The 17,385-nt window shown below is 49.3% G+C and overlaps 1 protein-coding gene across 1 annotated transcript in view; it reads right to left on the bottom strand.

Annotated features, from left to right (window-relative positions):
* Positions 1 to 211: 211 nt before the first annotated feature.
* Positions 212 to 17,385, bottom strand: part of TGFA (transforming growth factor alpha) — a 120,302-nt gene continuing 103,128 nt past the window's right edge. The window contains exons 4-6 of the mRNA XM_056126563.1: positions 5,246 to 5,395; positions 2,567 to 2,676; positions 212 to 591 (exon numbers count right to left, since the gene is read on the bottom strand). Coding sequence (XP_055982538.1) covers positions 584 to 591; positions 2,567 to 2,676; positions 5,246 to 5,395 — 268 coding nt within the window. The 3' untranslated portion in view covers positions 212 to 583. The remainder of the gene's footprint in view (positions 592 to 2,566; positions 2,677 to 5,245; positions 5,396 to 17,385) is intronic.

Raw genomic sequence — 17,385 nt, 5'->3', positions numbered from 1 at the left:
CATGACGCCTGGAGAAGGTCCTCATCCCCCTGCCAAGGAAGACGTTGGGCTGGCGGCGGAGGGTCCGGTGCACAGAGGGTGGATACGGTTCCTTTCACATTTAACATCTCAATTCGACCCTTGTCCACCTTTTCCCAAAGTGGATATGAAAAAAACAAAACAAAACAAAACCAACAATAGGAAATCCCTGGTGGATCCTCTTGTGGGGACGTAGACCCAGGAGAGACAAATGCTGTCCGGCATTGGAGGCTGGTGGGAGACGTCTGCCTGCCCACGGAGGCTGGGCACCACACATGCTGGGGCCAGGCAAACAGGAAGTCCACCCTTTCTCCGTTCCTTTGGACCAGTTTTTAGATCGTGGTCTGTGGATTTCTTCTCCAGGATACCAAATAACCCCAAGCAGACAGAGTTCTTGACAGAGCTTTGAAGGAAGGCCCATGAAAGACGAAAAGGCTGCTCAGGTGATTACAGGCTGGGTAGGAAAGGTGGGCCAGCATGGCCTGGTGTCCCTCATGGTGCTGGCCTTGAGGAGTCCTTTCTTCAGGCTGCCACCTCCGCCTGGCTGAGCTTCTCCTCAGGGTCTTCAGACCACTGCCAAGAGGGAAAAACAGGTTAAGTTCTGGAGTTAAATTGCAGTCATGCTCGGAAAGCTGGCCTGGGTCAGAAACTCGGAGATGCAACTGGTCACTAGTTTCTCTCAGGCAGTCAGGGCCTCTTCTGGGATCTGCTGATTTGGCCTCAGGGGCAGCAGCTTCTGTGATCAGTTTTCCATGCTACAGGAAACTGTTGGAGTGTTTAAGGAATGAAGAGAGTGGGAGCTGTGGCCGGCAGGGAAGGGGGTTATACCCTGTGGCACAGGGGACTTAATTCAATTTGAGGTGGTTCAGCCAAGACTGAAGTCTGTTCCCCTACTAAGGGTGGCTGAGTGGACAGCGCCTGAGCTGGTGCTGGTGGCTCTGGTGGCAGAATGGCTTCCCCCAAAGAAAGGACCCATTTGTTTCTCTGTGGCTGTGGCCCAGTCTCTGTGGTCATTTGGGGTAGACCCATTTCCGGCAGCTCCTGAGTCCACTCAGCTGGGATCACTTCCCGCCCTGGTCTACCTTCTGGAGATGGCAGAGGAAACACCCTGGCCTGGGGTGAATCATGGTGGGTCAGCTTCAAAAGAACTTCTGTCAGCTCCAGAAGGTGCCACCTGGGATTTGGAGTCCGCCTCATCTCAGGTACAGGGGTTTCTGCTCTACGTTCAGTCATGTTCCAGGCTCCCAGCCCATACCATCTTTTCAAATGTGGGTGGTGAAGGAGGAACATTTACCAGAACCTTCTCTCCTCAACTGACCATCAGGGTACAGAATCTACTACATGCTTTCTCAGCAGAATAAACACCTTTTTAGTTGGTGCTTGGAGATGAAATAGAACTACTTCCTTCATTAGATCAGGGGAGGTCCCACAGAACAGTGGAAAAAATAAATGAATGGGGCACTTTGAGGTCCTGGCTCTTGTCTAGGACTCATGGCAATACCCAAGCATGTCTTGGGCAGACTCAGTTTACCTACACTCAAGGATCACTCTAAGAGGTGCATGGGGAACTATATGAGTTACCAGGGATTGAACTCCAGACCAGGCATGTGCAAGGAAAATGCCCTACTTGTCGTACTATCTCTCTGGATTAGCATTTTCAAGACTGTGGGCCTGCTAAGTCAAAATAACTGCTCAGGCATAATTATAGTGGTTTGGGAGATGAAGAGAGGCTGGGTTCCAGATCTAAGGTGGCAGGCAATATCGTGCATAGGTCCAGAAGGTGGGACAGGACAAGACAGTGGCCCAGTTCTCCAGGGACCTTTCTTCCTACCCTCTCCAGGAACCCGTGAACTTCCCAAATGCAATGCTGCACTGACAAGCACATCCCTGCAGATCAGCCTGCAGTGACTGTATCTTCACCTGCTCAGGTTAGTACACAGGTCCCACAAACAGCAATGCCACTGGGATTACATTTAGTATAGAGGGTGGTGCAGGGGATTGAACTCAAGGACTCACACCTGCAAAGCAGATGCTCACTGAGACACACTGCTGGATCCTCCTCCTCCTCCTTCTCCTTCCTCTTCCTCCACCATCACTCCCTTCCCCTCTTCCTCCTCCTTCTGTTCCACTTTTTTCTCTTCTTCTCTCTCTCTCTCTCTCTCTCTCTCTCTCTCTCTCTCTGTGGCAGTCATACCTCCACAGGGTCCATTCTTGGATGGGTGCCCAGAAAGTCCCTAGGGTGTGCCCAGGGGGCCATATAGAGTGCCAGTGTTTCAAAATGAGGTTGGCTGCATGCAAACAAAGTGCCTTACCCACTTGTCTTGTCTCTCTGGCCCCTCATGATCATTTTTATTTGAGGAGTCTGGGATGGACCCTGGGCCTTAGGCTTGTGAGACCTGCATTTGTGGCTGTGCTACATTTCTGACTACCTTTTTCCCTTCCACCTTTCTTCTGCTTCAGCTTTCCAAACTCTTTCGCTGGCCTGGAGAACATGGTTCTGTTTCTCACGCAGCCTCTCAGGGAGCAGAACCTTGGATACAGCCCTTACCTGTTTCAGAGTGGCAGCATGCACTCCTTCCCTTCAGGAGGGCACTGGGCTTCTCATGCCGGCAGACGAGGGCCCGGCACCATTCACAGTGCTTCCGGATCTGGCAGCAGCTGCAAGGATACAGAGAACAGGGTCTGTGCAGGAGCCTGGCAGCCGGGCATGACCCAGGCAGCATCTGCCCTTGAGGCCGACTGGGTTGGCTGGGGCTCTAAACCAGCCTTTCTGGGGAAGAGGGGCTCTGGAGGGAGAGACACAACAGAGGGATACAATGCCCTGCAGAACAGTGGTCTCTGGGGAAGATGCTGGCCAGTCACACAGCACCTATTGGTGACCTCAAACTAACAGCTCCGATGGTGTGCCATTCTGCTCCAGGCTCATAGGACAACCGGCATATACCCTGACCTCTTGCTCCCAGATTAGCAGTAGGTAACCCCACACATGTAGTGCCAGCCTCAGAAGTGCCGATGGACTAGGGACAAAGCAGCCAGCTTAGGCGGCAGGGCCTGGAGCGCCTGGGAGGGGGTCACCCACTAGGTACTGGCAGCAGCAAAGCAGGAAATGAATTGGCTCATGGAAAGAATGAGAACAAGTCGTAGACCTCTGTGGCTCTGAAGTCTCCTCCGAGGACTAATATTCCCTAGTTGCAGCAGACCTAGCATCGCGGTGACCTTGTGTCACCAAGAACCCAGAGAGTGAGGCTTATAAACCTCTCTTAGTGCAGTGGGCAGGACTGACTGGTTAGCAGAGTTAGCATGGAAGAGGGATCGGGGAACTGAAAAGAAGAGCTGAGGAGAAGGCATGGAGCAAGGCAGGTTCTGCCTTAGGTGGAGCTCAGCTCCCAGGAGCCTAAAAACAGAGCAGAGGAAACAAGTCTGATCCCAGGCTTTCCCTTCCATGCTGGTTGGCTGCTTTTGGGGAAGATGCTGGCCAGTCACACAGCACCTATTGGTGACCTCCAGTCCCTCTCAGCTCTGCCCTGGAAAGGCTACTTGGGTCCCTGAATCTCATGAATCTGAGACATTCCTGCCCAATCTGCTTTGGCTGGGTGGACAGTGAGAGGCCGAAGCAGTGGGCTTTGGCAGGAGGCCCTGTCCGGATTCCAAGCGGTGACTGACTCATTTCATGTTGGAGAGACCCAAAGTTCTTTCTTCTAGACCTGAGACTGATGAGAGCTGGCAGTGAGCTGGGCAGGCTTGGCCCTCCCTTCTCAGCATCCCAGAGAGGACCAAGGACTTGGGTCCCTCCCACATGGGATGAGTGGCTCGCAACCTGACCCCAGACCCAGGGAACCACTAGCCTGAGTTTCTGAACTTGGACTCTGACAATGAGGGAGAGGACAGAGGAGACGTAGGATGGCCGTCTCCCTGCGAGTGACAGAGACTGTCCAGGTCACTTAGATATGTCCTGCTTCTAGAGCCTCATTTTTTCATTTTTTAGTGGGAGAGGGATTAGGCCATGACTGGTTCAAGAGGTCACTCCTAGAGGTGTTCAGGCGACCATATGCAAAACGCCAGGGACTTGAACCAGGGTTGGCTACAAGCAAGGCAAGTGCCTTAATCCCTGCATTATCTCTATTGTCCCAAAGAGGCCTAGGTTCTTAAACTAGTGGGTGGCACCCCACATGAGGTCATGTCATTAATGTAGGGGTCATGAAAAATTAAATTGTTCCAAAAAATTTCTTTCTGATTTGTTGTAACTGATCAGAATACCTATTATATATACCTCTATACCTGAGATTGCATAAAAATTTCTCCATTGCAAAGGGGTTCATAAGTGGAAAATGTCTAAGAAGTCCTGTTCTAGAAAGTCTGAAGTACCTGTCTTTTAGCACACCCTGGAAAGGCCCACAAAGGTTTCCTGTCTTGTTCCTAAGTCTCTGGGAGAGAAACAGGTTGTAGAACAGCACACATGGGCAGCTAATAGAGAGAGGCAAGGCTGCTGGTCCATGCGGGTGTTCTTGGTCCCAGGGAGATTCCTCCTGAGTGGCAGGGTCTAGATTGTACCTCAGCCAGAGCCAGGACTGCTGGTCACTTCCTACAATCACAGCGTTCCCATGATGCCTGCCTGCAGATGAAGTACATGCCTCTTGGGGAGGAAGGAAGAGCAGGTCCTGTTCAGATCTCAATGTCCCCACTAGTGCTGGCCCCAGGCCAGGTCTGGGCCCTTAACTTGGACTGAGATGTCTCTGGACACTGCAGGAAATACATCTGACCAGAGTTGGGGATACATCCCTGAGGTGTCTCTTTCTTTGAAGACAGATAACAGGCAAGTAAGCAGGTCTAAAAAACAGCTGAAAAGGGTCTCCCCTGGGCTCAGAAGATGGAACACAGCCTTTGCGGTTTTGATGATGAGGAGGGAGAGACAGGGGCAGGGCTGCTGTCAGCTGCCACGAGGGCAACTAGGCCTTCTGGGGGTTTTAGGGTTTGTGATGAGGGCCAGTGGGCTTGCTCCCTGGGGCTGCAAAGACCTGCCAGTTCTCTCTGGTGATCTGTCCCCTCCCCAAGCTCAAGGCAGAGCAAGCAAACAGTGATGCCGGCTCTGGGCCAGACTCTACAGTGCATGGACCACAGTCAGGGACCCTCCCAGGAAGCGTGGCTTTGATGACACCCATCAGACATGTCGGTGGTACCCTGAGGTGCAGGAGAGAGAGTGGAAGGGCCGTGGCCGGCCACTACTCACTGGATCAGCACACATGCGATGATGAGAATCGCCAGGGCCACGATGGACACCACCACCAGGGCGGTGATGGCTTGTTTCTTCTGGCTGGCTGCCACCACGGCCAGGAGGTCTGCATGCTCACAGCGGGCGCCTACGAACCCAGAGTGGCACCTGGGGAAGAAAGGAGCGTCAGAGTGTTCTCTCAGTACAAGGTTCCTCCAGAAAAAGGCTAAGTTATACAGAGAGTCCCCCAGTTCCCGGGGAAAGCCTCTAAAGGGCCTATGTGGCTTTTTCAAGCAGAGGCAAAGGTGTCGGCCACATCGCTTCTACTTCCTCACACCAGCCTCTGGCCTTGGGATGACCCCTGAGCATTGTCAGCTGAGGCCCTCCCTGATCACTGTTGCCACCCCTCATTCCCAGGGGACTAAAGGGAATCAATAAAATGGTATTTCTGCCACGATATTCATGTTGGCAGTTCATAAAAAGCCAGATTATTATTATTTTTTCAAACAGATGTGTTTTCAGAGTTTCTGATGATGAGAGAAAGAAAAACACGAGAAGCCAGAGGGAGACCCAACGGCCTGGAATCATCTCCGGTCTCAGCAGTTCAGGCAAGCATGGGGGCCTTGGGCTGAAGTAGGGTCCAGCAACGCCACTGTCTGTGCGGCCACAGCTGTGGGAAGCTGGGAGTCCTTATTTCCACAGAGGATCAAGGTCAGGAATGGTGCGTGGAGTATGTGTGGGGCCCCCAGCAACAAGGGAGGCTTCTGCCTAGAGCTGCTGCTCGTCAGAGGCCCACCGACATGGTGGTGCAGAAAGGCGTGCTGCCTTTTCCACCCTGAGCAGAATCTCCTGCCCCCGTGCCAGGCTGTCTTCACCGGGGCCCCTCTGAGGGGGGTGGGAATCGAATCTGGGTCAGCCATGTGCAAGGCAAATGCCCCTACTGGCTGTACTATTGCTCCAGCCCCTAGCCTGAATTTTCTCATTTAATCTTGACACAGAAAAGTCGACACAGGTGCCTGCAGACACCGGCTACGGAAAGGAGAGATGCTCACATGGAACCTGCTGGGGCCGCTCATGCCAGAGTCGGGTGTACTCATTCCCCAGGCTGTGTCCTGGCGTCCCAAGATGGAGGGGGATGCGATGTCACAGGTGAAACCCAGCATCAACCCTGGCTCTTGGCTTAGAGCCCAAATCTCAAAAGAAAGAGACTTGAGAGTTTTGAGAGAGCCAATAGGGGTTTTGAGAGACTTGAGAGGGTCAATAGGGGTGCAAAAGGTTTAAAGTCTTTCTCCAGAGAGCCAGCAAAGAGAGAGCAGGATCAGGGGGCAGAACAAAGTGGAAGAGGTGGGGATTCTCTCGCAAGAAGACTTTTCCTTGAAAAAAAGATCAGGCTCTAAGATATTGTACAAAGACACCAATACTCCAGACCTGTGCTGGGAGGGAGAGGCTGGGGCAGGCTTTATAAATTCCACCGAGCCCACCTTGATCTGTAATATTATGTGATTCGGCTGCACTGCTAGCATTCGACATCTGTTTACACAATATCATGGTCTGCACCAAAGTCAAGCTTCTCTCCACCACCATACAATTAACTGGCTTTTTCCATTTTACCCGCCCCACACTCCTCTCTGGTAGCCAATCAGTTTTTTTCTAGGGAGATGGGTTTGCTTTTGTTTTGCTTTGTTTATTAGCTTTGTTTCTTTATATTCCACATGAGTGAGGTCATGTGTTATTTATCTTTCCCTGCCTGGCCTATTTTAGCATAATACCTCAAGGTCTGTGCATGTGTTGCTAACAGCAAGACTTGCCTACTTTATACCTGAGTAGTATTCTACGCTGTGTGTATATGTACATCTTTATCCATTCAGCTGTTGATAGACATTTGCACTTTTCTCATATCTTGTCCACTGTAAATACTGTTACAGTGAATACAGGGATGTGCGTATTTTTTCTGGATTAGTAGTTTTTATACTCTTCAGATGAATACCCAAAAGTATCATAGCAGGGTCACAAAGTATTTCTATTTTTAATATTTTTGATTTTTTTGAGGAATCTCTCTGTGGTTTTCCACAAAGGCTGGACCAATTCACAATCATACCAACAGTCATACCAACACCTCAATAAATAAGGGCATGTATACAACTCTTCAAGTTAATGTTTTTGTATTATTATTTTTTTGGGGGGGGTGAACTACCAGAAGTGTGGTACTTGGATCATATGGATTTTCTACTTTTATTTTATTGCTTCCCATCATGGCTTTAGAGTTGACATTTCCACCACCAGTGTATAAGGGTTCTCTTCTCTTCCTCACCAATGCTATTTCTTGTCTTTTTGTAATAGCCATTTTTACAGCTACAAGGTGGGATCTTACTGTAGTCTGGACTTGTACTTCACTAACAATGGATGAGAAACATCTTCATTTGCCTGTTAACCTTCTGCATGTTTTTGGGAAAATGTGTATTCATATTCTCATTCTGGTTTTTATTTTTATTTTTAAAAACTTTTATTTTATTATTTTTAAAAATTTTATAATTTATTTATTGAATCACTGTGGGAAAAGTTACAAAGCTTTCAGGTTTAGGTCTCAGTCATGCTAATATCAAACACATACCCCTTTACCAATACTTATTTTTTACTACGAACCCCAATAAAACCCCACCTCCCACCCCTCCCAATTCCTGTGAGGCAGATGAGTTCTAGTTAACACTCTATCTACTTTGACTAGATTCATTGTTTTGATAAAAGATGCACCATTATTATTTAGAGTTTACCCCACCCCCCCCAAATCAGGCATGCTGAAAAAGCATTGTGAAATGATTTGCTTTCTACAGCTGGGTTCATGAATTAAATGTTGTCGCACGGCGGTTTTGGATTTCTGCTATTTTACTTATTAACCCTGGAAGTATTTCTGCTAAAAGTCAGATAATTAAGAGACCGGTTTCTGTGCTCTGCAGTCGTGGCCGTGCCGGAGAGCCGCTCGTGGGGGGCAATTGGTGACCTCGGTAGGGCGTGAAGGACGGGCCGGAACGCCCCTCCTTCCCATGAGGTTTTCGTCGCCCCCCGACCCCCGGCTCATACCTGCTGTCCACAAGGCTCCTGTGCGGCCGCCATCTTTCTTTCCAGAGAGGAGAGTCATTCTGGTTTTTAATCAGGTTTTGTTGTTCTTGAATTCTATGCACTCTATATACTTTGGTGACCCTTTGTTACATATGTGATGTGAAAACATTTCTTTCTGTGGGTTCCAATTTCAGGCCAATAAAGGTTTCATTCATGATGCAGATGCATATAAGTTTGGGGTAGTTCCATTTGTGTGTTTCTGCTCTTGCTGCCATTTGAGTTGAGTCCAGAGACTGCTAAAGCCAGTGTCAAGGAGTTTATCACCTACGTTTTCATCTATATATTTTACGGCTTCAGGTTTTCAAGTCCTTGAAACCTTTGGAATTGACTTTTGTGTCTGGCATGAGAGCACTAGTTTTTTCTTTTTGCATACACCTATCCGGTTTCCGCAGTTTTAGTTATTGAAGAATTTTTCTTTCTTCTCTGTATGTTCTTATTGGCTCCTTTGTCCATATATGTATGGATTTATTTCTGGGCTCTCCATTTTGCCATTTTGTTCCCTTAAGTGACATCCTTTTTTTTTTTTTAAATCCTAGTACTGTGCTGTTTTAAACATGACAACTTTGCAATACAGTTTGAAGTGGAGTATGGCATCTATGTTTCTATTCCTTTTCTTGTGGGAATTCTTTGATTATTCATCTAATTATATAAGTGCAAATAGAACCGCTCTCTTAATTTCTGTTTCTGGTAGTTCATTGATTGCATATAAAAACAACAGGTGCCTGTATTTCTGAAGCCCCAAGATGATTTCATATGGCAGTTTAAGTTGAAACCTGTAACTGAGACATTCTGGCCTTAGGCTGGGGGAGGCTCTTTATCTACCCAAGTTGATAATAACACAGAGAGGCTTCTCAGTTAAACAAGTTTTACCTTTAATTAATAAATTACTGATTCCCCTTCCTTGTCTGTGGTTGCTGCTATGACCAGGGTTCATGTATGGTTGGGTACTGGAGCTCACATACTTTGTCATGACACTGTGTTCCAAATAGCAGTGCTGCTGAGATGGAGCTGTAGACATGTGGGGTGATGCTGGGGATCAGAGTTGAGACCTTGTGCCTGCAAGGCCAGCACTTTGCCACAGAGCCATCTGGGCGTCTTCTTTATGAGGAGTTTGGCAACAAATTCTCTCCACCCCCCAACTCTTCATGTTTCTAATATTAGACTGAACTATGCCAATTATTTGGGGCACCAATCACAGAAGGAAGAGGAGAGTCACCTCATCCAAGCACCAGTGAACCAGGTTTGACTCAGGCTCTGTCCTTCTCATTACCTCAGGTAGGTGCCAGTCCCCACCTCACTGTACTTGAGAACCAGCTGGGATGCTCTGGAGACTGCCAGGCCAAGTCACACACCCGGACAGTCCATCTAGCTGGTTGGGGTGTCCAAATGATTCCAAATTGTGGCCAGGCCTGAGAACCACTAAAGCAGGGCTGTTTAAATACACAAAATTAAGGACCAGCTACATCTCCATCCTCCCTTTCTCAGGGTACTTCCTCAGGGTGGTGGCTGTCATTGGAACCCCTCAGACAGGTGCAGGAAAAAGCAGAGCTACTGGGTGCTCTATGAACAATATATCTCTGATCACAGAGGGAATCAGAGGGGAAGACCGAGTATTTTCTCCACTTACTGACCATTCAATTTCATCTGTCTCGAGTGGGTTTGGTCAAATGCATGCCACTGTCTTAAAATTTTTTTCTTCCTCACTCAGAAAAATGAGGCTTTAGAATCATACTCAGGCTGTTTCCCCAAAACAGAAGACCCAAAGGAAAGAAGTGTAAAGCCAAGCCAGCAAGTTGCCAAAGGAACAGCTGTGGCAAAGGCTAAGAGGCCACACGTTGCCTGGTCAGTTGTGTCTGGACTTTTCACTCATCTTACTGACTAGATACAAGGTGGCCTTGGTGCTATAAGTGTCTATGGGCCTCTCCATCTAAACAAGAGATTTTTTTTTTTTTTTTGCTTTTTGGGTCATACCTGGCGATGCTCAGGGGTTACTCCTGGCTCATGCACTCAGGAACTGCTCCTGGCGGTGCTCAGGGGACCATATGGGGTGCTGGGAATCGAACCTGTGTCGGTCATGTTGGCTGCGTGCAAGGCAAACGCCCTACCCGCTGTGCCATCACTCCAGCCCCTGAACAAGAGATTTTAATGCTGGTAATGTCTGTTATTCCCTGTAGGACTCCTAGTCCTACTGAGCTGCTCTCCTCCAACCCCAACTCCTTATTTCATCTGATTCACAACCCCCCTTTTTTTTTCCTCTTTTTTTATGGTTTTTGGGACACACCTGGTGATGTTCAGAGCTTACTACTCCTGGCTATGCATTCAGGGATCACTCCTGGCAGTGCTCAGGGAGACCCTATGGGGTGCTAGGGACTGAACCTGTTTGCAAGGCAAGTGCTGCCTTACCTCTTTGTATTCTCATTAAAGCTCCAGATACTTTTTTAAGTAATTTTTTTTTTTTTGCTTTTTGGGTTATACCAGGCAATGCTCAGGGGTTACTCCTGGGTCTGTACTCAGGAATTACACTTGGCCGTGCTCAGGGGACCATTTGGGATTCTAGGAATCGAGCCTGGGTTGGCCGCGTGCAAGGCAAATGCCCTACCCGCTGTGCTATCGCTCCAGTCCCGTAATTTTTTTTAAAGTAATTTTCTTCTAAGCAAACTGGGAAGTACATCCATATATAATAAGGAAGAAAAGAGAGAAAACGAAGCCAGCCCAGGCTCTCGCACTGGCCACCCTTCCAAAGGGCAGTGAAATTGACACGTTTCCCTTCAGGATGGTTCCCAAGAGCTTCTAAAGTGGTTATTTCTTTGTTTGACAGTTTGGTATTAATTTTCTCAACCAACATTCCTTCACCTTTTGGCTGTCATTAGAGATCTCTGCTAGTCACTCAACATGATTGTACATTGAACATAAACAGTAACTTACATATATGTTCCTTTCATCAAACCATGTTGATGTATCTAATTGTGGTGTCATAAATGATGCCAGGCAACTATCTCTGGGTACACACATTTGTTTGTACAACAGGGCAGAGACTTGGTCTCAAATTATCACAGTACCAGTCCCCCCACTACTTACTACCTGGGTGACCCTGGCAAAGTTACTCAACCTTTCTGCACAAAGTGTGATAGTCATAAAACCTAGAGTCAGTTGTGAGCACTGAGTGTGAAGTGCAATGAGCAGAGTATGACATAGAAAAGTGCTAAAAAAAAGCAAATAAAAGGATGGTGACATTTTCAAGGTTTGAGAGATCCTGAAGATGGCATCTCTCTGGAAAGAAGCAAGTGCTAATTTTTAGCCAATTTTTTTGGTAGAGGTATCAAAGAAAGTCATTACTGGGTTGGAATGATAGCACAGCAGGTAGGGTGTTTGCCTTGCACGTGGTCGACGCGGGTTTGATTCCCAGCATCCCATATGGTTGCCTGAGCACAGCTAGGAGGAATTCCTGAGTGCATAGCCAGGAGTAACCCCTGAGCATTGCCGGGTGTTACCCAAAAAGCTAAAAAAAAAAAAAAAAAAAGTCATTACTACAGGAGCCAAGGTTAAACTGACCAAGGACCAAAGTTTTGCAATATATTTTATACTCGAATTTAACATGATGACCCCTCCCCCACATACAGCAGTGGAGTGGGGACTACTGGGGGCCAGGGCATTTTCACTCTGGGTTTCTTAAGAACTGGATGTGCCCAGTCCAGAACCTCTCTGCTCTGGGAGTAGAAGAAGTGGGCTGGGTGAAGTCAGGGCCTCCTTGGCAGTTCTGAGCCCAGAGCCTCGTGGAACATCCAGGAGACCTGTGATCACCTGGACTCTCGCTGTCCCTTGCATCAGGACTGGACAAGAGTCTCTGCTGGGGGGGGGGAGGGGGTCACAGTGTGACATATAGCTTGACTCATAGTCTCTGCTGGGAAGCAGCCCATGGCCTCTCCAGTAAACCTTTTTGCACTGATGGAAATCATTGATACCTGTGCAAACTCAGCCACACGGGCCACTGCATGGTGCAGAGAACCTGGAATGTGGCTAATGTGCGGCCAGTATGACCAGGAAGCTAACATTAGCGAATGAAGTGAAGTTAGCCACTCCAATCGCCACATGTGTCTAGTGACCACCCCATCCCCTGCGATGGACAGCAATTGCCCTCTTGCATTGGGGTCACTGGGTTCTCACTACAGTCCCTTGAAGGATTAGTACCTTCATTTGTATCCAAAGAACTGCATGGGGAGAAGCCACTTGGATGAGACGCAGATGCTCACATAGACGCAGATCTGTCCAGGATTTTAACTCCCATCGGTGGGACCCTGTCATAAGCCCCTGAAACTGTGACATGATCCTGGGTCTCTCAGCTTTTGAGTCTGCCTTGGGAAAGATGGGGAGCAGGACAGAGGGAGGCTATGGGCTTTCCCCAGCATGGGAGTGATGCCGCCATTCCTCAGCCCCTGCCCCTGCCTCCTGACACCTTTCTGGTTGCTGGGGTGATAGCAGGTCCATCTTCACATGGTGGCTTGGGTGCCCACATAAGATCACTCGAGTCCATGGTGGCTGGGGTCAGCTGTGTGTGGCTCACTTGGGCGGGCTGCTGGCGCATGGACAGTGCTCACTCTCTCGGCGTGTTTGCTTCTGTCCCCATCCCGCTGGAAAAGCTGTGGCCAGGCCCGGGGCATATTTTCCTTGGCTCCCAGCACTGCTTGCACAGTCCACTGTGGGAAAGTTCAGCCAGGGTGTCCAGACTCTGGGCAGCATCTGCGACCGCTGAGACGCTTCCTTTTCATTGCTCTTGGCAACCACCTGGAACCTTTGAGCTTGTCCCTCCGTGGCTGCCTTCAACTCCCTGCATTTGTTCAGGCAGCTTCAGTGTCGGGTGTTCAACCAGGGGTAAGCAGGGCACTGAGTCCTAACCTGGTCTTTCTCCCACATTACTCCCCAAGGAAAATGTTTTCCCTTAGGATGTAGTTGGTTATCCATAGGGGTTTACTAGTGGGAGAAATAAAGTTCAATCTGGGGTTCATAGGACAGATGCAGTGCTTTAGGCTACTTTCTATTACCTTGGTCACCCCTGACCGAACCTTTTGTTCCTCTTTCCTTCATATTCAATGTGAGATGTCATTTAGTTTTCTGAAAACTTGACTGTTGTGTTTCTGGCAAAAAGAGTTCCAGTATGACAATGTTTTATGGCAGGTTTTTTTTTTTTATTTTTCCTCTTGGGTCCCACTGGGTGGTACCCAGGAATCACCCTGGGTAGTGTGGGTGGGGGAGGGAGGGCAGGCTGTCTCTCTGGGCCCTGAAGGTTTGTTTTTGACAAGAATATTCGTGTCAGTTTTTCCTGAAGATAGGAACTAAATCTTCTCTGTGGTGGTCTTGGAGGCAACAGCCTTATAGCCTTATCACTACAAGTTTCAAGCCTTATCATCTAGCAAGGCATGCTTTTCAGACATATGTACAGAAAGCTACAAAGTTCCCTTTTCTTTGAAAAGCTATTTATGGGGCTGGAGTGACAGCATAGCAGGCAGGGCATTTGCTTTGCATGCAGCCAACCTGGGTTCAATTCCCAGCATCCCATATGGTCCCCTGAGAACCACTAGGGGTAATTCCTGAGTGCAGAGCCAGGAGTAACCCCCATGCATTGCCAGGTGTGACCCAAAGAGCAAAAAAAAAAAGCTATTTATTTCCCCCATTTTTCTGTCCTAAATGTATTGCCTCTTTCTAGAAACTGTCTAACCTCACTGGAAGGACTAGAGATCAGAGCCCATGATGCTCTCTGGGCCCCCTGAGTGCACAGAATCCAAGTCTGGGCTTTCTTTTGCTATCTCTTATGTCAACTCAATTTTCTCCAGCCTCACAGATCGAGAAGGGTAGAGGAAGACTAGCTCCCCTCCTGTCCCCCCCCCCCCCCCCCACACACACACACACAGTTTTCTCTGCACAGGCTGCCTCTGGTCTAAAGGGAATCCATACAGTAGAACCTTAGTTTCCATCAAATATAAAGCTCTAAGGCCTGGTCCTGCTCTCGCTGAGCTGATAGGCTCATGTGGCCATGGTAGGGCTGGTAAAGGGACTGGAGTCAGGACAGGAGGCCACAGGAGATGGGGAGTGACAGGGTCGAGAGCAGGGGTTGAAGCTGGAGCTGGTCGTGGTGGGATGTGGGGGGGGGATACTGGGACCCAAGAACATATGCCTGCCAGATAGTCCCAGCTGCCATTCTGCTTTCTGTATTTCACCTGATAATCCATTCTTTATTTTTTTTCAGTTCCAATATTGGCCTATAATTTTTGAGAAGACTTTCCTTAATGGTCACCCCCCCACTTTTATTTGCAAATGCTTTTGCATTAAGTCTGCAGCAGTAATTCAGTGAATGGCGGTGTTCAAAAGAAGGGGCGTTGATTCGCACGGCTGATGGTTGCTCGAGTAGAGGCCCTCCCGTTGATCATCGATTTGCTCGAGCGGGCCCAGTAACGTCTCCATTGGAGACTTTGTTGCGATAGCACAGCGGGTAGGGCGTCTGCCTTGCACGCAGCCAACATGGCCGACCCGAGTTCGATTCCTCCGCCCCTCTCGGAGAGCCCGGCAAGCTACCGAGAGTATTCGATATGCCAGACACAGTAACAACGGCTGATGGTTAAGGAACGTATATTGAGGAACATCACCCACCTCACATGAAACATGGCTGTGGGCTGAGTAGGGCCCCTGGGCACTGAGAGCTGCATGGGGAGAGGTCACTGGGGTGAAGAGAGGGCTTGTGTGCATGGCCCAGGTGACTCTGCCTCTGTCTCCCAGCTGCAGGGGTGGCTGGGCTCTGCCTACTGACCCAGCACTCAGAAAGGACTCTCTGAGGGTCAGTGATCAGGAGAACAAACTGGCGCTTGACGCTGACCCTTTCAAAATAAGGTTTAGGATGACAGAAGCTGCTTACCCCTTTGCTGGATACAAGGCCTCTAGGGCAGTAGCAGAGAGGCAGGGTCTCAGGCGAGAGAGGCTGAGATCCAAGTTCCGAAGCCTTAGGTCAGTTGTCTACTTTCTCCAAGGCTCTATTTTCTCATTTTTTTCAAGAAGGGCAAGAAATCCTGCCAGAGAGGGGAACTGTGCAGAACTGAGGGCTCCCTGGGTCACCATGTGTGGAGTGCTGTATGTGGCCTGCTTGTGGCCACAGTGAGGGCTGACCGCCACTGCAGCCTGTCTAAGGGAACGAAGAGCCCAGTTAAGTAGTAGAAATCCCACAAACTTCTCTGAATGTGTTGAGAGTGCACCCTTTATCTTATCCTTGAGGATAGGAGGGTGAAAGCCTTCATCAGGAATCGTTATTTGCAGAGACACTGGAAGTGACCAGTCATGAGGGAGTTTATTGATAACCCTGGTGGCCGCGGGTCTACAACTCACCCTCTTAAAACCCAGCCTCCCTGCTCTCTGTTCCTGTGAAAGCTGCTTCCTACAACCCTGCAGCTAAGACCTTTTACGGGACACGAGTCCACTCCCTTCACAGAGTCCTTGAAAAAAGTGATTTTATTAGTATTGCGTCTTCTCTCTTGAACACTGGCCTTCAACTGAACTTGTGTTGGGTCACATTATTATTCAAAATAATATTTACAATGTGAATGGGTTGAGAGACTGGTTGGCATCTTGCTTCCAAACCTCACAGATGTGTCCATGTGACAGCCAATGGCCTCTCTTGAGCCAAGAGCAGGGCTGGGGATCCGATGGGAGAACAGGAGAGTGGCCAGGCCCTCATCCTGGGAGGAAGAGGCTGGGGATGGGGGTGCCAACAGCAATAACTCTACAGGTTACTGCTGCAGCTCACCTGATGAGTCAGGGCTGCTGCTCTAGGTCCCAGCATGGTGGGGATGGCACTTGAAGAGGGAAAACTGAGTTTCTGACCTTGCTCTGATCAGCTCTCATGATGGGTCAGAGAGAGGGTCAGCTGGGCACAGTCTGCAGCCTGCCCTGGGTACCTTTGGAGGTGAGGCCTGGCATCTGTGCCGAGAGGCACGGTGGCCTTCAGGACCAGTGTTTTCCCATAATGACCTGGTTTACTCATAAAAACACTCCTATCTGTCCTGGGGCCCTGTGTGCATCGAAACAAGCACGGCCACCATGAGTAATGACACAGCCCATTCTTGGCACGGAGCTGATACCTATGGGTGGGAGATTTTCTTAGCTCTGCAGACAGAACACAGGGCCCTCATATGGTCTTCCTCCAGGAGAGGTGGTCAGCATGTTTCTCTGGTGGGCTCAGAGGGCCCCAAGGAGCTTTCCTGGATTCACGTGGCCATCCCTGAGGAACAGGGAACAGGAACAGAACACCACGGCTCATGGAACAGGCTCTCTTGCCCCCAATCTCTCCTCGGTCACTGCATCTGACAGCCACAGACACTTGACTAAGAGCTCAGTGTCTGAAGCTGAGAGCCGAGGACTGGAGTGTGTGACTGGGGCACCATCCCACCCATCAGCATGCTTGTAAGGATGCCACAAGTGAATGTGGGGCTCATGCTGAACACGAGACCAAAGCTCAGTTGCCACTTGCTTTGATTACTGTGTACTATTACCCCAGGTCTGCTAGCCAGATGGGTGCTGTGACTTCATACTGTCCGTAGGGTGGGGTCACGGGAAACCTGCTGACCTGCCACCATTTCTGACCCACAGAAACAGCAACTTGATGTAGATGAGCGATTCTGAGTGAGTTTTGTCACCCCATCGGCTATGTCCATCAGCAATATCTGGATGGGTGAAGGCCGTGTATGCTACTGACATCCTTCAATGTACAGAAACAGTTTCTTCCCCCTAAATGGTGCTCCAGCGCCAACCTACTATAACGGGCAGGTAGTTTCCATAAAGTCCCTTTCCCAAACCAACCTGGTGGGCGCTGCCTAGACAATAAAGCTCTCCCCAGCAGGCGCTAGCCTCCACTTCACACCCAACTTTCTCTGCTGGAGAAGAACCAAGTACAGCCAAGTTGACCTGTGACAGCCAGGTCTGGAGTCACCGTCGTGGCTCTGAACAAGCCGAACCCTGACCCCTTCAGGGGAAGCTTCCTCACACGCTTCTTTCCCAGCAGG

Source organism: Sorex fumeus, unplaced genomic scaffold, assembly GCF_029834395.1.
Source record: "Sorex fumeus unplaced genomic scaffold, SorFum_2.1 ptg000006l, whole genome shotgun sequence".
NCBI classification, from domain to species: Eukaryota; Metazoa; Chordata; class Mammalia; order Eulipotyphla; family Soricidae; genus Sorex; species Sorex fumeus.
The sequence above is the reverse complement of the archived record's forward strand: the minus strand, read 5'-3'. Positions and strand labels throughout refer to the sequence as shown.